The sequence below is a fragment of the Pseudorca crassidens genome, chromosome 10, assembly GCF_039906515.1.
Source record: "Pseudorca crassidens isolate mPseCra1 chromosome 10, mPseCra1.hap1, whole genome shotgun sequence".
NCBI classification, from domain to species: Eukaryota; Metazoa; Chordata; class Mammalia; order Artiodactyla; family Delphinidae; genus Pseudorca; species Pseudorca crassidens.
In genome coordinates, this window is record NC_090305.1 from 104,287,274 (window position 1) to 104,309,477 (window position 22,204).

General features: G+C 55.8%; 1 protein-coding gene across 1 annotated transcript in view; it reads left to right on the top strand.

Moving 5' to 3' along the window:
* The first annotated feature begins 618 nt into the window (after window positions 1-618).
* WNT7A (Wnt family member 7A) overlaps window positions 619-22,204 on the top strand; it is a 65,694-nt gene continuing 44,108 nt past the window's right edge. Inside the window, exons 1-2 of the mRNA XM_067755603.1 lie at window positions 619-888; window positions 5,563-5,789. Of these exons, the coding sequence (XP_067611704.1) occupies window positions 818-888; window positions 5,563-5,789 (298 nt within the window). The 5' untranslated portion in view covers window positions 619-817. The remainder of the gene's footprint in view (window positions 889-5,562; window positions 5,790-22,204) is intronic.

The following is a 22,204-nucleotide window of genomic DNA, read 5'->3' on the forward strand; positions in this document are numbered from 1 at the left end:
CACCCACCTGCCTCCCCGCCTCGAATAGACGGGGGCGGGGAGGAATGCTCTGAGCCAGTCTTCCCCGCTCCGCCAGTAGCCCTGCGTAAGGGGGCGCCCTCCCCTGAAGCTGGGCTGGAAGCCAAGGGGAGGGAGGAACCTGGGTGCGCCCTAACACCCCACAGCTCCGAGCGCTCGGCCGGGCCGCGGGGACGGGGAGGCAGGCCAGGGCGAGAGGGTTCTCGGCTGAGCCCCGATTCCCGCCAACCCGAGGGCAGTCCCTGCGCGTCCGCTCGCCCCGCAATTTACGAGTTAGCGTCGGGTGGAGCCCCTCCGGACTCCCACTGCCCCGGACCCAGCTCGGCGCCCCGGAGCCGGGAGGGGGCGCCGCGGGAGCGCGTGGGGCAAGCGCGAGCGCGCTTGGAGCAGGCGGCCCTGTCCCGCGGGCGCGGGGGCGCGGGGCGGGCGCTCCGGGGAGGCGGGTGGGGGAGGGGCGGGGGAAGGACGGGAGAAAGGAGGGAGGGAGGGAGGGAGGGAGGGGCGGGGGCGGGCGGCTGCAGCGCCCCCGCACTCTCCGCGCCTCGCACACTTGCACCGGCCGCTCGCGCGCAGCCCGGCGTCGCCCCGTGCCGCGCTCGCTCCTCCCTCGCTCCTCCCGCTCCGTGGCTCCCGCGCTCCCGGCGAGGCTCAGGCGCCGAGCGCGCGGACGGGCGCACGACAGACGGCCCCGGGAAGCCTCGGCCCGCGCCTCCCGGGCGGGCTATGTTGATTGCCCCGCCAGGGCCGGCCCGCGGGATCAGCACAGCCCGGCCCGCGGCCCCGGCGGCCAGCGGGGACTATGAACCGGAAAGCGCGGCGCTGCCTGGGCCACCTCTTTCTCAGCCTGGGCATGGTCTACCTCCGGATCGGGTAAGGGCCGCTCGCACCTCCTGCACGCGCGTCCCGGCAAAGTTGGCGTGGCTTGGGGAGGGGTTGCGCCGCCCGCGAGCCGCCGCCGGCCGCCAACTTCCTTGGCTCCTCAGAGACGCCGGGTGGGCGCGGTGCGGGAGCGGTGGGCGCACAAAGGCCCCCCTCGGGCGGGAGCCCCAGGGGCGCGCACAGCTCCAGAGACACGGGCAGGGGGACCAGCCGTCCTGAGAACGCCTGAGGCTGGAAGACCCCCAACCCAAGGACAGCCAGTAGGGACGCTCCAGCTTGGGGGACTCTGAAGAGTGTTAGCCGCTGCAAAGGTCAGCGTCTCCCAAGGACCCTTCAGACCAGGGCATGGGAACAGCAGGTCCAGCGGGAACACCCAGCCAGGACCACAGCCGCTCGCAGGGAGCTCAGCCCCCAGAGCCCGAAAGGAGCTCTGTACACAGAGGCGAGGGCACAGCCGCTCCTAGTACAGGGCAGTCCCCGGGCGGCAGGCGGGGCCGGTCCGTGAATAGAGAACAGGTACCCGGAGGGAGGGACGTTCGCTGGCAAAAACACAAACCGCTCCTCAGAGCCTTGGCACCACCCGGTTTCCAAGGACCCTCAGACTCCCGGAGCCCCATCCCAGGCGAAGGGGACAGCGCCAACCACCCTAACAGACGCACACAAAGGTAGAACTAGAGATGGCCCGAGACACCCAGGGAGACAAGCTCGCAGAGCCAGCGCCAGAGAGAGGCGGGACACCCCGCCCCCTAAAACTGGGCACCCAAGGCGGCCGGCTCGCTCGCGGAGCAGCCCTCCCTGCCTCACGCCAGCCTTTCTAGGAGGTGGGGCCGGGGCGGCGCGCTGGCTGGAAGGTGGGAGGGGGCGGCTCGGGACGCGTCTTGGAGCTGCATTTGCGCGGCCAGTCACCCTTTGTACTTCGGGGATAATACGCGTGAAGCACAGGAGGTGGGGGCGGGGGCTTTAGGGATGGGTAGAGGTTCTAACGCTCAAGGGCCACCTTGGCAGGTTTCACGCAACCTGCTCCCCCAGCTCCGCTCGGGGAGAGGTCGGACTGCAGGGGCTGCGGCGATGGTGTGTGTGTGTGGTGCATCCTTTGTGTTTTGTCACTACCACTCCCCCGTTTCACCACCCCGCGGCTCTGGCGTGGGGATTTCTCAAGTTGACCGGCCGTGGCGTCCAGCAGGTGCGCACAGAGCGGACCAAGCGGCTGCCAGCCCTGACCGCGGGCCGAGAGGCGGCTGCGAGGCTCGCGCGCTGCCTGCCTGCCGGTGTGTTTTAAGTGTTATTGATTCGCCCGCATCTGGGTGGCTTTCTTTTTTTTCCCCTGCTTTAATCTTCATCTTGGCCCGCGCCCCGCCGTCCCGCGCGCATCCAGCATCCAGGAAGCCGGTGGGGCTGATTGGCGCTGGCCGCGTGCGGCTTTATCTCCTTTTTAATTAGAAACGGGGCGGAGGGACTCGGGAGGGGAGAGAGAAAGGGAAAACAACAGAAAATAACTCCCCTGGCCGCCCCGCCCGCCCGACCTCCCGCCGGCGGCGCCGAGACCTCATAGTCCCCGCAGGGGCCCAGCTGCCCGGAGGGAGGGCGCCGGCCTTCCGCCCCGCTGCCGCCCTTTGGGGTGGGGAGAGGGCCAGGTCGGGAGGAGTTGCAGGGTGGTTTGGGGCCAGGCCCTGCTGCTGCTCTCTGTACCTCGGGTTATCCATCTGTAAAATGGGCATGGGAGGCCTTTCGGTTCCGCGGATGGATGGCAGGGCACCTGTGGTATTCTTATTTTACTTGGATAGTTCAAGTGACTCAAGCACTAGCCTTTTTCTAACAATCAAATGCAATAATAATAACTACCACAGCAGCTCATTTATTGAGTACTCACTGTGTGCCTGACACGTTCAGAGCACTTCCCATGTTTTGACACATTTAATTTTTCAGCAGCCCTATGAGGTGAGGTCCAGTTAATATCCTCATTTTAGCAATGGGAAAACTGAAGTACAGAGAGGGGATGTAACTTGCCCAATGTCACACAGCTACTAGGTGAAGGAAGCTTAGATGGCGCCCTAGACCTGAGCTCTTAGCTGCGAGGCTATGGTGCCTGTGCATTTTTACCCCAATATATAGTTTCACTCTCTGCCGGTGTAGGGATTTCCTGGTGGTCAACTAGGTGTCGACAGGTTCCTCCTGACTTGTGGCCAGAACATCTCCACTTGACCTCCTCTTTCTGTGCTGCGTCTTCCTGAAACATTTAAAATATCCTAGCTCTGTGTTAGACTCTCTTTGAGTGGCTGAGACGAATGACCGAGAGCTCTTGCTAGGGTCCTGTTTTAGATCCATCACCTGCTAGCCTCCAGGCCTCAACCTCGGTGAGCCTCGGTTCTCAGCTGCAAAGTGGATATGTGAAATGGAGATGGTGATTCCTGCCCTATAGGGCTGTTTAGAAAGGCCGACTGGTCTAGAGTTAGTGGTAGCACCTGCCATACTGCATTTGCATATAATAGAGGTGCTGCAGAAGGTCCCGGATGCATTCAAGGCATAACTAGGGGCACCTGCTGTGTAATCGGCAGTGACATTTTTGAAGCTCCACAATCCATTTAGCAAGCCCAGCAGACAGCCTCCCTGTCCTCGAGGAGCTGCTGGTCTAATGAGAAAGACAGGTGATAAAAAAGCAAGCACACAGGTTAAAAACAAACACATACATTAAAACATTTCAGAAGACCATGAGTAATCAAGAGTACTAAGTAAACAAAACAGAGACTGTGATGGAAAGTTAGGAGGGATGGGGTGCAGAGGCAGGTTCCCTTAGGTGGGATGGTCAGGGAGGGGACCCTTGAGGTCACTTGGATGATGGCAAGAAGCCAACCGTGTGAAGGTCAGGGGGTGAGAGAGCTTTCAGGGAGAGGGACCTGCCCGAGGCAGGAAGAGGGCTGGTGTGTGGCAGGAGCGGCAGTTATGTGCTTCGAGAGGAGTGGGGTCACCTCAGCTCTTGTGGTGCTGGTCAGGGGACCCTCGCCTTGAGAAATCCCAATTCCAGAACAACTTCCCACAGCTGAGCCTGGACTGGAAAGACGAGGCACTTAGCCCAGCGGCTGACCATGGCCCATGTAAATGGGAGCTCATTATTATAACCAGAGTGAGGTCTTCTCTTTCAAAGGGTGCTTGATGACCTTTGAAGGATTATACAAAAGGAAGCTCCAGACAAGTGGGCCATCTTTGTGTAAAGGGAGGGCTAGCTGCATTGTCAGGGCTACCACTGGAGCCTCTTTGGGGTTATCTTGATATTAGGAAATGGGCCCACCCTCAGGCCAGATACCCACGAGCCACACTGACGCCTCTCTTTCCCTTGTACCCTTCCCCAGCCCTCCCATCGGCTCCACCTCATCCATCAGCGAGCTGGGTCGCCTCCATCTGCGGCCACCCAGGCCACGCCGCCTCTGGCCTGCCCACTCTCCCTGCTGTTGTTCTGGAGCCCTGCAGTCCTCTCCCCGCTGGGGCTGGAGGCATGGGATCCTGTCAGTAACCTGCTTCCAGCCCTTCAGTGCTTCTTGATGTACCGAGATAGATCAGCCCTGAGCCGTGTCCTCTCCCCAGACCCCCCCCCCCGCAACCGAGCCCTGGTTCTGCATTGGGTTCTGTGGGTTCTTTCTGTTCCTTGGCGATCCCAAGCTTGTTCCCTTCCCAGGACTTTGCATCTTCTGTTCCCTCTGCCCAGAATACTCTTCCCCAGACCTTCCCATGGCTGGTTCCTGACCATTCAGGTCTCTGCTGCACTGTTACCTCCTCAACCACTCATGCTAAAGCAGCCCCTCTCCCTTCCCTCTCAGACCCACCACTACTTGTTATCACAGCATCTTCATTTATTTTCTTTGTAGTGCATGTCACTGAATGTTGTGTTGTGTTCATTTGAGACATTTGCATGGTCTCCCTCCATAGCCCCTCGAAGTTAGGGCCTTGCCTGCCTCCCAGCATGGTGCCTGGGAGCCTGGTGCCCTGATAGGTGCCTAGTACGTACCTGTGACTGAGTTGGGAAGACAGGAACCTTGCTGTGATAGTCATAAGCGTCCTCTAGGCCAGTTATACCTGGAGTGGGATACACATATTCCATTGGCATGCAGGAAGGAAATACTACAACTTTTATTCACAGTTCTTTTTAAAGATTTTTTAAAAATAAAACATATACATACATACATTATGTTGTCCATATATAACATGTCTGAACAGTTTTTGTTCTTTAATCAACATCTGTGCACCCATCCCCCTTTCAGAGGCAAACGCTACGTGAAACTTGGTGGTTACCTTTGCAGTTTTACCGCACAGAGATGACCCCTAAACAGTGCAGTTCCATTTTGCATGATTTTAAACTTCATCTCAGTTGAATTCTCCCATAGATGCAAAGGCTTAGCTCATTTGACAGTATGTTTGTGACACGCATCATCTTTCTTTGTGTCTAAGAAAGAAATTAAGCCTCACTAATATTGAATATACATGTGGTACAAGTACCGATAGGAATTATAAATGAGTGAGCATGGGTTGGGGGTGCAGTATCAAAAAAGTTGAGAGACCCGTGCTGGGAGCAGTAGCAGGGGGAGGGCAGGGCTGGACGCCTAGGGAGGGCCTGTAGGTGTGCCCCCCACCTTGCTGGCCTAACGCTCCATCTCTCTGTGTCCCCTGCTCCAGTGGCTTCTCCTCGGTGGTAGCTCTGGGCGCGAGCATCATCTGTAACAAGATCCCAGGCCTGGCTCCCAGACAGCGGGCGATCTGCCAGAGCCGGCCCGACGCCATCATCGTCATAGGAGAAGGCTCGCAAATGGGCCTGGACGAGTGTCAGTTTCAGTTCCGCAATGGCCGCTGGAACTGCTCGGCGCTGGGGGAGCGCACCGTCTTCGGAAAGGAGCTCAAAGTGGGTATGTGCTCACCCAGACACCCCAAGCGGGGTCTTATAAACTGTGGGGAGACCAAATTGCCTCGGGAGTGCTCTGGGACCCCCTTCTCTGCTGCAGGCTGGAACGCCCTAGGTAAGGGGTCCTGCAGGTGCCACAACTTGAATTTAGGTCTGCTGACGAGGGTCAGCTCTCCGATTGGAATCCACCACCAGCCGTTCCCAGTAGAGTTGCACACCAGCAGCCAGTGGCCTAAATGCTAACTGGCTGATACAGCACTGATACTGTTTTTTAAATTGAAGCCCAAATTTAGAAACTATCTGTTTCGCCTAAAAATATGGACTTCTGGCTTCTTTTGAAAAATTGGCAGATCTAGGATAGCTTACACCTGTGTCCACTTAGTTACTAATGGGCTGCAGCTGAGAACACAGCGCCCTTTAGGTGGAAACTGGGCAGCCCATTCACTGCCACAGTCCCCACCCTTCTGCATTGCCTTGCCTGGCCACTGTGGGCATTTGAATTTCCAACCCCTGTTTTATGGGAATGTGTAAAAGCCTGGTGGAAAGGGCACGGGAACAATGTTGGTTGCCAGGAGGCCCCGGTCGATGTGGGGAAGGCCATGTTGTATGTCTTCTCGCTTGTATGCGTCTGGACTGGGGGGCCGGAAAGCCTGCAGCCTCACTGCTGAATCGAGCAGTGAACTTCCCTGAAAGTCGGATCAGCCTCAGGTCCCTCGGCTGCAGTGGTTCACCCAGCCTGCTCGACTGCTCACAGGGCACCCCTGGGTTCTCTGTCTCCTTCAGCCCCGACATCAGCAAATCCAGGTCATGTTGAAAAGATCCACCCCAAGTCTGGCCACTGCTCCACGCCCTCCCTCGCTCCCCCTCGGGTCACACAGGTGGCACCTCCCAGCCTCCGGCCATCCTGCAGACCCTCCTGCGGGCAGGGTTGTCCTTTGTAAGTGGAAATCAGATCCTGTCATTTCCCTGCTTAACCTCCTTGGGAGGCTCCCCCTGGCCTCAGAATGAAATCCCAACTTCTCACTGGTCCGCCGCTGCCCTCTGTCCTCTGTCCTCATCCGCTCCCATCTTCCTGTCCCCCTTGCCCACCCAGCCTCATGCTGTTTCCCAAGCACACGGCACTGTTTGGGTCCTGCTTGGGGGCCTCGGCTCCACGCATTCCTTCTGCCTGGTATCATCTCCCACCATCCTGTGCACCTTCCCTTGTGGTTGCTATGGTTTTCCTGCCTTCTCCTGCTCACACGCATGCCCCCTGTTTCTGGGACCCAGACCTGGGCTCTGGCGTTATTTTGAGCTGTGTCTTTGTTGACATATGAGATGTTACATATGGGGAAACTGAGGCTCAGGGGGACTTGCCCAAGGTCAGCAAAAAGTGAGTGGCAGGGTCTCCTAGGACTGGGCTGATCCCAGTGTCACTCGCAGTCCTGGAGTAGCTAGCCTGTTGGTGGCATTGTGATAATGCCTGCCAGGGTGCAGGGTGCAGGAGGGCTCCAGTGCAGGGAGTCCTGGGATGAAGGAGTCCCTGCTGTCCAGAAGCCCCCAGCTGCCCAGAGTTGTAGGATTGAGGGATCCGTTGCAGGCTGAGGCGGGGGAATACCGCCAGTATGCACCACCAGTTTATTTATTTATTAAAAAATTTTTTAAAATTTTAATTAATTAATTTATTTTTGGCTGCATTGGGTCTTTGTTGCTGTGCGTGGTCTTTTTCTAGTTGCGGCGAGTGGGGGCTACTTGTCGTTTCAGTGCGTGGGCTTCTTGTCGTGGCTTCTCTTGTTGCAGAGCATGGGCTCTAGGCACGTGGGCTTCACTAGTTGTGGCTCGTGGGCTCAGTAGTTGTGGCTCGCAGGCTCTAGAGTGCAGGCTCAGTAGTTGTGGCACTCGGGCTTAGCTGCTCCACGGCACGTGGGATCTTCCCAGACCAGGGCTCGAACCCGTGTCCCCTGCATTGGCAGGCAGATTCTTAACCACTGCGCCCACAGGGAAGCCCCCACCAGTTTATAATACCAGTATACACTGAGCAGGAGCAGAGGCCTGGGGCAAGGAGCATTCTTTGAGAGGAGGACTTGGGTAGGATGGCCTCAGGGGATTTAAGCAAACAGAGGCGCCAAGAAAACCCCTGGGATTGCGATGCTGGACAGCAGGCCTGCGGGACCTGGAGGGGAGTGGGAGCCAGAGCCTGGAGGTGTGTGGGGTCACGGCTCGCAGTTTCTATTTCTAGGTGGTAGGAGATAACGGGGAACTTTGAGCAGGGGCATGACTGCCAAAGTAAGGTTGCACTATATGAAATTGCCACAAGTCAGTGGTTTCAGGCCCACAAAAATAACAACATTATGTGATTCAGTCCAATGGGAATTCTGGAAGAGTCATTAAAGAGTGGGTACAGAATTCATTCATTCACTCACTCATGCGTTCACCAAAAATTTCTTGAGTGCTCTCTGTGGCTGGAGGCTGCCCTTTCAGCCTCTGTGGTCAGGGAAGGCCTCTGGATTTGTGAGGGAGGTGTCTGGGGGAAGGCAAAGGGGATGGCAGGTGCAAAGGCCCTGAGGCAGGAATATGCTTGGTGGTTTGACAAACAGCACGGAGGCTGGCGTGGCTGGAGTACAGAGACTCAGAGGTCAGAGAAGGAGCCAGGAGGCAGACATTGTGGCACCTGTCAGGCCAAGCCCGGGGTTTGGATTTTCCTCTGGTGAGTGGAGGGGCAAGTGTGGGAGTGAGGAGTCTGGTCCAGTCTTCCAGGCAGGAGCTGGCAAAGTGGTAGCAGTGGAGACCCGTTTTGGCCGTGAGCTGCCAGGATAGAGCGAGACTGACAATCTGGAGGCTGGTTAGGAAGGAGTTACCCTGGTCTGGCTTTCTCAGGTGGTGGCAGTGGGAGCAGAGGAAGGGGAGGTCAAGATGAGACCCCTGCAAGTCTGAGGAGTCACTTCCCCTCTGAGCCTTGGCTTCCGTGTGTGTAAACAGGCAACCTGCTCCAGGACAGCAAGAAGCAAGGCTCAGATTTATGCTTTCCAGGCTCTTCAACACTGCTCTGCCCTCATGGGATTGCCTCTTTCTGGGAATGACCAGCCAGCTGGGGCTGCCTTGTAGGGGTGAGGGATCAGGATTGTAGTCTTTGGGCACTCTGGCCATCAAGTCCACACTCTGGACGCAGAACACATCGCTGGCCTTTGCAGAGACTTCCCAGAAGCTCCACCCCACACTTCTGCCTACTTCCCATTGGCCAGGACCTAGTCACATGACACACCTAGCTGCAAGGGAAGCTGGGAAATGTAGTCTTTTTTTTCCTTTTAATTCTGAGCGGCTGTGAGATAAGCTAAGGGTTTGTGACGGAGCAGGAAGGAGGAAATTGACATTGGTGGGGGGCAGCAGCCCTTCACGGGTTCTGCATCCCGTGCTGAGACCCAAAGGCTCACCGTTCTCCACCTCCTCACGCCCAGTCCGGTCCCCACTCTGCCTATGTTTCTGTCTCCCCTCCTGAGTGTTCTGGATTTTACTGCTTAGATCTGAGGAGAGGGCCCCAGGGCAGGACCAGGCAAGGCCCTCTGGGATGCTGGAAACCGAAACCCAATTCAAGCTGCCTCAGGCGGGAAGGGGAATTGGGCATCCTCGGGAACTGAAGGTCGGGGTGCCGACTTGGGGAGCCCTGGGATGTGAGCTGGCATCAGCTTCCTCTGGGGCAGAAAGGTGTCTGTCGGGGGGGGTCAACCTCCAGGCTCAGGTCCTGCAGGAAAGAGCCTGACCTTTCTGTGGCAGCGCCTGCAAGAGCCCTGGAGCTCACTCTGATTGGATCTGGGGCCTGACTTCTGGGCGTGTGTCCATCCCAAACCATCACAGGGACCACTGACAATAGGGCTGTTGTTGTCCAGGCCTGGGAGCCACACCTGCACCATCTCCCAGGGAGGGGGACTGTTTGTGGGGCTTTCAGGCAGCTCGGGTGGCCGGAATGAGGACCGACCGCAGGCGGGGTGACTTCCACACACAGTCCTGGGGGCTGAAGTCCAAGATCAAGGTGCTGGCAGGATTGGCTTCTTCTGAGGCCCCTACGCTTGGTGTGTAGAGGGTCGCCTTCTTCCTGTATCTTCATTTGGTCTTTCCTCTGTGCACGTGCCCTGATGTCTCTGTGTGTCCTAATCTCCTCTTCTAATGACACCAGTCAGGTTGGAAGAGGGCTCACCTGAATGGCCTCATTTTAACTTAATCACCTCTTTAAAGGTCATACCTCCAGATACAGACACATTCTGAGGTACTGAGGGTTAGGGCTGGGCATATGAATTCTGGGGTGGGGGGGGACACAATTCAGCCCATAACAAGCAGCCTGAGAGCAGCCTGGTCTGCACTTTAGGGAAAAACATATGGGGTGTGGTGGGTGCTCGGAGGTGAGATTCCCAGGTGGAAAGAGCAGACTGGACCAATGGAGATGGCCTTGGTCTGGGTCTTGAAGGGTGGGAAGAGTTTCACGGGTCAGTGAATGGGATCCCAGGCAGAGGGAACATCAGGACAAAGACGACGTGTGATTGCGAAGGGGATGGCGAGCGGGGGTCTGCAGCCTCAGGTGAGGTGACAGGCCAGCTCTCAAGGGTCTTAAATGCCAGGGCTTATGTGACCCCACGACAAGTTTATCAACTGCTAACCAGGCTCAGTGTGGCCCTTGGGGACCCAAAAAGGTGTTCACCCCACTCCAGGTTTTTCATTTTCGTAAATAAAACAATGAACTCCCCCTTGAATCCACCACCAGCATGACAATTAGAATAAGGACCGGTAGCTTGCACCCCTGTGAACGTCCCTCAGACAACTCCTGCTCCCGCCTCCCAAGTCACACTTTCTCTATCCTGAATCTTGATGTCTAATTTATGCTACTGATATATTCCCCAGAAGTACATTATTTAGTTTGAGTTGTGTTTAATTTTACAGAGAAAAGGCATCACGCTAGAGGCAGTCTTTTGGAATTTACTTCTTTCCCCTCAGTATTAACAAAGCTCATCTGTGTTGTTCTTCTTAGCTGTTGTTGATTCATTTCAGCTGTGGTGAATAGACCCCATCTGTGCACCCATGCCTTGGTTGAGGGGCATCTGGGTTGTCTCTGAGCACCTGCTGTCACAGTGCCACCGCGGGCCTCCCTGTGCGCGTCTCCCGGGGCCCACGTGTGTGCTTCTCTGGGGTGTATGCTGAGGAATGGAATTGCCGGTCACAGGGTATGAGGATGGGCCTGATTTCTGCAGTGACCGTGCCACGTGCCACTCCCCCAGCCGGCAGTGTTGACCTTCGGCCTCGCTCACACACGGGATTGCCCAGACGTCTTCATTTTTGCCTGGGGGATGGGTGTAAAATGCTTCGTCACTGTCCTCTTGATTTACATTTCCCTGAGAAGTCGTGTGGTTGAAATCCCTTCCTATGTTTACTGGCCGTGCAGGTTGACTCTTCTGTGAGTTGCCTATTCGTGCTCGTTGCCTGTTTTTCCATCCGGTTGTGTGTGCTCGTGTCACAGGTAGAAGAGTGAGGGCTGCATCAGGCAGGACCCCAGGGAGGGTGGGTCCCATGGGGCTTCACACCCTTGTCTTTCATCTTTTCGTGGAGGATCGGTGGGTGAGGGCCAGGAGCAGAGGCAGCCCTTCCTCTGGGTCCATCACCTCATGGGTCCTCTCCATCCCTGAAAGGAGGCATGTCCACCTACATCTCAGCTCAGAGCCACGTGGAGGCTGACCAAGTCACGTGGGTGTTCTGTGGCAAGACTGAGATGGCCGGCGAGTTCCCTGTTGCTGGAGGGGTTCTTGTTTGTGTGGTTCTGCCACACGTGAGATTCTTGAGGCCGCCGTGTGTTGGACAACCTCGTTTTGTTGGTGGGCTTGAGGCAGCCACACGAGCACTGACATCCGAGTCACGCAGCCCACCTTGTCAGGTGAGAGCAGTATTCACAGGACGTAAGACCCTAGCGCCTGGTGGGTTAGGGCCCCAAAAGGATGTCCCTTCACCCTTCCCGGAGGCCCACGTGCCTGTCTCCTGTGAAGAGGAACTCAAGGACCTGGGGGTGCTCCGGATTCTATTCCTGGTGCAGCAGGACAGGGAGATGTGGAGTAGAAAGGGGAGGAGCTCTTGGTCCCATTTCTAACCTGAGCTCATCATTTTGATTCTACAAAGTGCATCTGCCAGTCTGTCCACTTCTCACCACCTCCCCCATCATCTCCTTGTTCAAATCTCCATCTTCAGAGAGCCATCACCCAACTCCATCAGCCCCCTAACGTACCCCCCCAACCACCTGGCACCCAGCAAAGAGTCTCCCCACGGTCGCTGTGACCACGGTGTCTCCCTGTGTGAAACCCTTCCTCTCGCTCTGAGAATAAAATGCCAGCAGGTCCCCTGGTGCTTTGCTGACCTCCGTGACCTGCATCCCGACCCCCTCTCCACCCCAGCTCTGCCACCCTCTCCCACCCTCTCACGTGACTACGTCCTTCCCACCTCAGGGCCTTTGGCCCAGCTGGTCTCTCTGCCTGGGTGCTCTGCCATCCTTCCACCCTCAGCTCACACGGCAGCCCCTCACCAGGACCGCCTGTGTAGTGTAGACCTTCCATTCTCCAGCTACCCCTCACCTTCCATGTTTTTCTCCTCATCACTTACTACTCCAGGGCACATCCTCTATTTATTTGCTCATTTGTGCCGCCCAGAATTATAGTTCAGCCCTGCAGTTACCTGCCGCTTCTCTTCCCAGCTTCCCCATTGCCTGGCTGTGGACCAGGACCAAACGGCAATGATAATATACCCATCTTGCAGGTGTGGGCAGCTGAGATTACTTACACCCCACGAGGCACCCAGGACGTGCTCCATAAATCACAGCTATGTTATTCTTGAGTCTCTCCAGCCGGAAGGGCTCAGTGGATGTGGTACACCCCCAGGTACTGGTGCAGACCCCCGCCCCAGCTCCTTCTGGAGCAGAGGTCAGAGCAGAAGGGCCACAGGGAGAAACTGCTGAGCGATGGTGGGTAACCTGCATACCCCAGCATTATGTAGGCCTCCACCCAGACGCCGCCTTCTCCAGGAGGCCTCCTTTGACCATCTGGCCGAGACAGCCTCCCCTGTAGGTCATGCTGTGCTGTTGTCTTTATAGACTTACCACTTCCAGAAGTGACTTTGCATACTTTTGCAAGGCTGTGTGTGTCTGCCATCGGTCCCTGGCTGTGGGGAAGTCCATGGAGCCCGGGCCTGTCAGTCGTCTTCTCTCTGTGACCCCCAGCACCTGGCCCATGGCCTGGCACACAGTAGATGCTCAGGAAACACATGGAGAGATGCTCGCCCTCCTGGCAGGCCAGCTCCTCTCTACCCTACAGGCCCAGCTGCTCTGAGCCCTCCAGGGTCTTGTTAGTCTTGTGGCCCCAGGTCTGGGTGCACCGCACACATGGGAAGTGCTCTGTTCTCTTTGTTGAGTGAATGCTTTCCATTTCTGACCCAAAATACAAGACTGATCGTTCATTCCTGCATGTGAGCATTTTGATCCATGTGAGGCCAGCGTTCTGTTAGCTCTCCTCCCACATTTGCGTTGGCTTCAAATGGGATCAAATGTTGAGTAGGTCAAGGCCTAGGGGAGATCCCCCCTCCATGGCGTGACTCAAGAGGACCTGTTCCCCAGTCTGTTCAGCGGACTGGTTTCTATCCCTCCCCACCCGCACCCGCTGCTCTGGGGTAAAAAGGAGGGCTCCCTGGATGATAAATTTGGGAACTCAGCATGCCATACTCCCTGCTTGAGAGAGAGATCCAGTGTATTAAAGGCTCTGAAAAGTCCTGCAGACAAGAGAGCAGCTTGAGGAGGCTTCCCTGGAGGTCCACACTCCTCTGACCTCAGACTCACTGGCCATCTGGTGGAGCTGCTCTTCCAAGGCACCCACGCCAGGAAACACTGCTCTGGAGACCCTCACAGATTGGCCATGCTCGTACTGTGGCTTTTGGACTAACCAGGAATCCACCCAAAGTATATTTACCCACCACCAAGTCCGACCTCCTTCCGCAAGGGCACAGCGGAGGCATGTTCCAGTATCTGATATGGACGTGGACGATGAGATCTATACGAGTCAGCGTCACTCTGCAAAGTCCCTGAAATCAGCCACAAAATTCAGAATACGTAGTTTTCTATACAAGTAGGAAGACATTCACGTGTGTGTATAACGTATATACAGTAATGCACCCCATCCAAGGTATTCATACGCTATTTTTTTAGTTCAATTTTTTTTTTTTTTTTTAAGATTCCACATATACATGAGATCGTACAGTATTTGTCTTTCTGTGTCTGGCTTATCTCACTTAGCATAATGCCCTCAAGTTCCATCCATGTTGTCACAAATGACAGGATTTCCTTCTTTTCTATGGGTGAATAATATTCCATTGTGTGTATATACATATCTATACACATATGCGTGTGTGTGTGTGTGTGTGTATCACATCTTCTTTCTCCATTCATCTGTCGATGGGCTCAGGTTGTTTCCATGTCCTGGCTATTGTGAATAGTGCTGTGGTGAACACGAGGATGCGAATATGTTTTTGAGTTAGCATTTTCATTTTCTCTGGCTAAATACCCAGAAGTAGAATTGCTGTATGCTAATTCTATTTTTAATTTTTTGAGGACTCTCCATATTCTTTTTCCATAAAGGCTGCACCGACTTACATTCCCACACGTACAGTATGTTAAATTTACTTTTCCCCGGGTGCATTTGGTTGAATTCATGTAAGTTAAGTGCTCATGGGACACCCCCCCTGCCACCCACAGTATGTCCACCCATTCATTCACTCATTCGTTGGTCCCACAGATGTTTACTAGAATCTTCAGCGTGGTAAGTGGCTGATGAATCGGCCACAGGGTCTGCTGTCGGGGCGCTCACCGTCTGTTGGGGACAGACAGCAGAGTCGGGGCTGGTAGAAGAGCAGAGGGCACGGGTGGCACTGGACTGGAGCGTGGAAGGCTGCCTACAGGGTCACCTAAAATGGGCCGCCACAGCCCAGGAGAGGAAGGGTGTGGTGGGGATGGGCAGCCGCAGCAGGCTTGCAGGTGTGACCCAGCCAGAGCCGGGTCTCTAGAGTGATCTGGGCACTGGCTCCAGGCTGGGGGCCAGGGAGGGCAGAAAGAGGCTGGAGAGAGTAGTGGAGACAAATCCATCCCACAGGGTTTGCCTGGGAGGGGAGCTGTCCGAAGAATCTCTCTCCCTTGTCTCTGGGGAGAGACAGGATGTGGGAAGATGATCAAATTCTTAGCACATATAGAAATTTGCTATGAGTCTAGCATTATTATCAACAAAGAAATGGTGATTTCCTGATGTGTGCTCCTGGGGACGGCTGCATTCTTTTTCACATACTCACGACCTCCTGTTTGGTACTCCCCTGTGGAATTTTTCCAGGGAAGGGCACAGATGACCTAGGATTCAGGCCCTAGGGGCCACCCTCTTCTGTCTACCAACCGGGGAACTTGGATGCATTTCTGGGCTTCCGCTCCTGTCCCGTTTCACTGCTTCTCCTCCCGAGTGGTCGCTTCAGCAGCTCGCCCCTCTCCCTCGGGTGACCGGCTGGGCCCAGGATCCCAGGTCTGAGAATCCGTATGCCTCGCACAGTGGCTCCGTCTTTTTGTCTGTCTCGGGCAGGGTGGGTGGATGGAGCACATGTCTGGTGAGCTGATGACTGCTTGGAGGGATGATTTGAAGACCTTTCCGGTGAGAGACACAGAAGTGAGGGGCAGGCCAGCTCCACTTTCTCTCTGCCATTTCTTAACAATACGCCATCTTGCCGGAGCAAAAGACCTATTCTTTCCCTATTCTTGCTTAGAACGCAGCTAACAAAGGACTTTTTGTCTCGCGTGCATTTTTTTTTTTTTTTTGCAAGCCTCAGTTCATCCTGGGTTTTAGCTCTCCTGACACCATTCTTTGAGATGAGTCTTTTGTTAGAACATTCTCTTGCCAGCTTTCTTATGGTTGACACACACTCCCACGCCTTTACATGCACAGTCATTCATTCATTCAACTGTCGAGGCTTCGCAGATGAATAATCCGGGTCCTCACAGCCTTGTGGGGAGAGACTGATCTTTCAATTTAACACAGAGTAAGGATGGCAAAGGTGCTGAGCCGAAAGCCGAGGAGGGGATGTCAGGAAGGCCCTCGGACAGGGGACCCTGAGCAGTGTCTTGATGGAGACAGTTAACCAGTGCCACGCCTAGTAAGAGCTGCTGCGCACTGATCCCTTCCAGGTGTGGTCTTGTCTTGTTTCACCTTCCTAATGACTTTAGGAGGCAGGTGCTTTATTATTCCCATTTTACAAAGGAGGAAACCGAGGCCTTGAGAGGTCAGTCAACTCCCCCGATCCTTCCCCCCGGGAAGTGGAGCCAGGCTGCTAGCCTGGCTTGATCGGCCCCCAGGGCCCTGCTCGAAAACCACTGAGCTACGTGGCTTTCACCAAGCCCGTGGGAGAGGAAGGGCATTTACCGACTGAGGGAGCCGCGTGTGGAAAGGCTTGGGGGCAGGACGGCTTGGAGGAAGGAAGGAATGCCCTGAGCACTTCTTTTGTAAAAATTTTTTTATTAAATCAGAAAAAGAAAGATACAGTTTACATGATATCAGTCAATCATGGCTACTTTGACTTACATTTTAATACACTCATGGTCCTATTTACTCCTCTGTACAAGTATTAAAAAAAACTCAGGTATTTGAATAATCTTCTGTAAGTTGGTTGTTGACCCTTGGCGGGTGGCAGCAGTGCGGTCTGGCCTTCCTTGCTGGGAAGAGACGCTTGGATAGAACGGAGGTGGGAGAGAAGGGCGGGGGCTGGGAGACCAGAGTCCGTCTCTGTGGGCCTGTTACGTCAGCCAGGCCCCGCCCAGACACGTGCCCCCTGCAGCCCCCGTTCTTCTGTCTCTTCATCCAGAGGCCCCCTAGTTCCTCTGCTCGGAGACAGCCAGATGTGGCGTTCTGAGCCCAGAAGGGCTGTGAGTGTCATGCCCTGGGGCTGGCAAAGGCAACCTTTTTCCGTCTGTGTATTTTCCAAATCATCATATATTTCAGCTGGTGTCACTGCAGATTGCTCACCCTCTGACCCATTGGCTTTAAATAGCAAAATAGAAAAAAATACAATGCACTTTGTGGTTTCCAGTAAGATACTGTAAATACACCCAGATAATATTCCGGTGCAAACCATTTGCAGTGGCTGCACAGGGCGGTGGAATGGAATCTTTCAGGCAGGCTTGGACATCAGTTTGTTTCCTCTGTACCCGCCGGGGTCGTTATGGAGCTGGAATGTGGGGAGGGCGTCAGCCGGGCTCCCCGGGTTCATCTCAGTGATAACAACGGTCTTTACTAAGCACCTTCTGGGGAACGGGGCCTCTCTGTACACAGAGGTTTCGTTTCGTCTTCAGGGCAGCTTGGCCGTGTCCTCCTGGTGGATCCCATTTCACAGGTGGGGAAGCTGAGGCCGGGGAGCCAGCATCCTTGCTCAGGGTCACCCCGCCCTGAGTAAGGAGCAGGGCGGAGGGACTAATAGGCTCCATCTTACCCAAGTTCTGAGCTGAGGCTGCCTGAGCTTCTGCGTGGAAAGTTACCTGGAGATGCAGGTGGATTGAGAGTGAAAGAAGCTGTGGTGGAGGTGAGGGCAGGACTCCACGCTGGGAGCCAGGAGACCCTGGTCCTAATCCCCCAGGTCTCGCTGCTGAGTCATTGATGAGCCTGGGCACGTTTCCCGGCCTCTGTGAACCTCTCTTATTCCAGGATGAACCCACGGGCCTTATGTCTGTGGCTCTGGGAGACTTTTCTCTGGTTCCGGGCACAGAGGGCCCTGTGCTGGGGCAGGATGGTAGGGCTTGCAGGACCTGCCTCTGCCCCAACAGCCTCACTTCCTCCCACCCCCGTGGGCTTACCTGCTCCCGCCACTGCCCAGGCCGGGTCAGGGCCACCGCAGGGTCTGCCCATCAGTCGGGAGCCCCCTCTCCCCTCAGACAGCCTCATGGCTGGCTCCTCCCGGCTCAAAAGTCCCCACCCCAGGTGGTCCCTGCTCCCGTCACCTCCCTGTCCTGCGTCTGCAGAGTCCTCCGCTGCCGCTGAGTGAGTGATGTGTCTTGCTTTCTGCCCCCTCAGAAGCCAAGGCCATGTTTGAATCCCTCTTCTCAGTTTCCCCAGCCCCCAGCACAGTGCCTGGCACATAGTAGGTGCTCAAGCAATATCTGTTGAGTGAAGGAACAGGGCACGTGGCTCGGTCAGGGGGGCCGAGGAGAGGCAAGGTGTGATGGAGGTTCTTCCTCTGCTCGTGCACAGGAGGGAGAGATAGGTGGTCAAGGCAGGAGGGGGCTAGGTCTGTTCTTGGAGGGGCAATGGTCAGTGATGGGCAGTAAGCCAAGCCCAGTGTCCTCTGCTTACTGGCCCCATGTGGAAGAGTCGGGCAAGAGCCTGGGCCAGGAGTCAGTAGGACTGGGGTGGGTGTCGTAACCTTAAGGCAGGAGACAGGGTCAGACTCTGGAACCAGGCTGACCAGGGTTGAATCCTGGTCAGAGTACACGCCTCTCTGGGCCTCAGTTTCCACATCTGTAAAATGGAGATAAAAATGCTCCGCACCTCATAGTGTCGCCAGAGTGAAGCGAATTGATCTGTATTGAGTGCTTAGGAAACAGACTGGCAAATAGTAAGCATTTTATGACTTTGCTGTTCTTCTTATGAACCGTGTGCCATTGGGACCATCACCTCATTCTGTTTCTGCAGCAATAAGACACACCTTAGAACTGCCCGTGCAGAAAGCCAGTAAGAGACAAATAGACAGCTTCGGGAAATTGCCCAACTGGAGGGGCTTCCCCGGGCTGAGGGTGGGGTTGTCCCGGGAGCTCCGAGCGTGGTCAGGGTCGGGGGTGTCCTCCGCAGTGGTTGGAGGCCTGTGACCCCTAGGTTTGCATCCTGGCTCTGCCTCTGTAAGTCACCTCCTCGAGCCTCAGTTGCCCACAGATACAGTAAGGAACTGCTGCTTACCTGGGATGGGCGAAGGAGGCATGGACGGATGGAGGTTAAGATGGCCTCTCACGCAAGGAATCTGCGATGGTAAGATTCTGGGATGCTCGTCTACCTTCTTTCTGCCATCAAACCCTGTTCTCAGGAGGCCATCCTATTTGAATGCGTCCTATAAATTTATTGATGTTTTAACTGGTAACAGTTGAATGGCAGAAATAAAGGCATTTTGATCAGGGTTGCTGCCTTAAGGCAAAGGAATCTCTCTCAACCGTGGGCTTTGCCACGCAGCGAGGAGCTGGAAGGGTGGTTGGAGCAGGGGCTGAGGGAGGACATTGCCAGCTTGGGCCTGGAATCCCAGTTCTGGCTGGTTTCTGGGTTGGCGGCCTCAGTGAATCAGTTTACTCCTCAGAGCCCCGGTTTCCTCATCGGTAACACTGTGGAGAATGGTGGCCACTGAACGGGGCTGTTGGCCAACACCCCCAAGGGTGGGTCTGGCAGGTGCTTAACAAAGCTTACTTTCCTTCTACCCTCTGCCCGCACTGAAAAGCCCCGAAACCCCAGGCCTTGGGCAGACTCTGTCCTGATGCCCTGGGGGAGGTCATGCCGAACGGGTGGAGCCCATCGCTGCTCTGCACCTGCCTGGTCAGAGCCTCTCTGAACCTCAGTCAGCTGGTTTCCCTATAAACAGGTGACCAGAACACTTTCCCAAAGCGCCTAGCGCGGAGCCTGGCCAGTAATAAGCACTAAATGAAGCTCACCTGGTTTTTGGCCACTGCTTGGAGCGTTCGTTCATTCATTCATTTATCTATCCATCTATTCATCTAACAGATATGTACTGAGCACCTCCTACATGTCAGGCCCTGGGGACACAAAGGGCACATGACAAAGCGCTGCCTTCAAGGGCATTATGCTGTAGGGGCAGCAGGAGTGGTGGCTGTGGTGTGAGAAACAGACGACAAACAAATAAGTCTAAAATGGCAGGAGGGCCGTGGAGAAAACTGAAGCGGGGGAGTTTCTCTCTGTACCTCTCAGGGGGCCTTTAATTCCATCCGTTGTAATTATTATAATACTCACTATCGTTTATTCATGCACTGGTCCCAGGGCTCACAGATACCTGGGACCCCCACCCGCTGGGTGCCAGCTGGGTGAGAGTCACAGATACGGAAATGGAGGATCAGAGAGGCCCAGTGACTTGCCCAGGGTCACCCAGCTTCTGGCGGGGTGGGGTTGGCAGTGAGGTCTGCTCATTCCTTTATCTGTCACACACTGTCGTGGGGACTGTAAACAATGGGAGACAGACAGACACGGGCCCTGCTCCCTCGGGGCCCCCCAAGTCTGGCTGGGCAGCCGGAGTCTGGGTCAGCCCCACACACTGGCCTCTGTGTGAGGCTATCGTGTCCTTCAGTGCATCATGGAGCTCAACGAGGCAAAACGGACTTGGTGGTAATCGTGATCACAGCAGCAGTGGCCAGTGTTTACGGAACACGTACCCCATGCCGGGCGCTGTCCACTCACCAGCCCGTGATGCTGCTAAGCCCATTTCATGGAGGAAGCAACAGAGGCTTAGACAGGTTGACAGGCCTGACATTAGTTACACGGCCAGCCCACTGCCCAGGGCAGCTTTCCTGGTGATCAGTGAGGAGGGGGAAGTATGGGGACTGGGCAGTCCTAGTCTAACACTGGTGGGCAAGGCCCAGGTCAAGGTCAATGGCAGGGGTCAGCAGTGACCCTTTAGCATCTGGAAGCGTTGGACTGCAACAGCCAGTACCTGGGTCCCGGGGAGCTCAGAAGCTAAGAATAACGGTCCCTCTGTTTCTCGGGGGCCGTGGGTGCGGAGGTGAGGGCCAGCTTGGTGGGGAGGGAAGGCCATGGCCCAGGATGGACTTCACTCTGGTCTAGGAGTGCACCTTGAACTCAAGGGAGTTGTGTGTGTGCCGGGTGCAGCCGCCCTTCTCCCACCCACCTTGGGATGTGCTGGGGGATCCTGGGTAGGAGCAGAAGCCATCTGCATTGCATGCGCTGCTCAGAGGGCTCAGAGATACCTGGGACCTCCGCCTGCTGCATGGTAGAACCTCACACACTTGTCCCCACCCCCACCCCCAGGGAAGAGCCTGGGGGAAGGGCAAGTCTCAGGTGGCGGGCCAGGCTCCGACCCTTCCTCAATTTGCTGTTCTGTTCTGAGTCTGATAAAGGGGATACAGTTTCCCTTTAGCTGCCGGAGGCTGCCAGTGGGGCCGCTGCGCTTTGCAGTCATTTGCTCCCCGGAGAAAGTTCTTGGTCTGAACAGGGTGTCCAGAGGCCACGACTGCAGCTCAGCGCTGCTGCCCACCAGTTGGGTGGCCTGGGTGAACCAGACTTTTCTCCTGGCCTCAGTTTCTTCAACAAATGAAAACTCCTACTCCATACCTCACAGCCTTCTTATAAGGGACCGTTATTACCATCGTCAATAGAAATCGTAATAAATCTAATATTTGGGGTCACTGTCTCATGCCAGGCCCTTTGCTAAATGCTTTACCTTTGTTAATTCTTTCTAGTTCTCTCGACCTCCCTAATTAAAGTGAGCGGTTGTCATCCTATTTTGTAGAGGAGGAACTGGAGCACAGAGCAGTTAGGTGACTCACCCAAGGTCACACAGCCAGAAAGTGGTGGAACAGAGATTTCCTCCCCCATCTTATTCTCTGTATACTCTGCACCTGATGATTCTTTCTCTGATGTCTGTGAGGGTCTAATCTCGCTGTCACCTGGTTCCTCCAGTGTATCCTTTTCTCGTGGGTTTGATTCTCAGTAGTGTGAGCTGGTGCCTGGAGACGGAGGCTCAGGCAGAGGAGGAACTGGTCCAAGTCACGGTCAGTCAGTGGCAGAGCTGGGATTGAATCTGGGCGTATGGGCTCCAGCACCCCCGTATTAACAGGGCCGCCGTGGAATGTCAGGGCCAGGCGTCGGCACAGTGAAGCCGTCGGTCCAGCAGGTGGACAGGCCTACGTGTCTGCAGGGTGCGGATGCGGTGGCCAGGGGTCGGCGTGCAGGTTGCTGGCATCCTAGCAGCCTGGGTGAGGGGCTGCGAAGTGAAGGAGGGACGGGTGAGAAGGTCCACCTGAGTCGGGGTGACGGTGTCCTGAGAGACTTCTCCATCCCTGGGGCCTCTTCCTCTAGGGTGCTTCCCTGACCTGCACCCACCCTGGCTCTGAGAGGGAACGTGCTGAGTGCCTACACTAGGCACGGGGTCTGGGTTCATCTCCATCCCAGCAGGAGGTGCCGCTCTGGGACCCAGGGAGGCCGGGAGGTTGGGTGGCAGGGCGTATCTGCACCAGGCCTAAGTGACCGCCCCCCACTCTTGCACCCCAGCTACTCAGGACCCTTCCACCCCACTTAACAGCTCAGCACCGCCCTGCAGGGCCCTTGTAAATTCTTAACATGTGGCTCCCAGCCCCCCAGCAGGGCCATCTCCACCTCCACGTAGCTGGGAAGCCCTGCG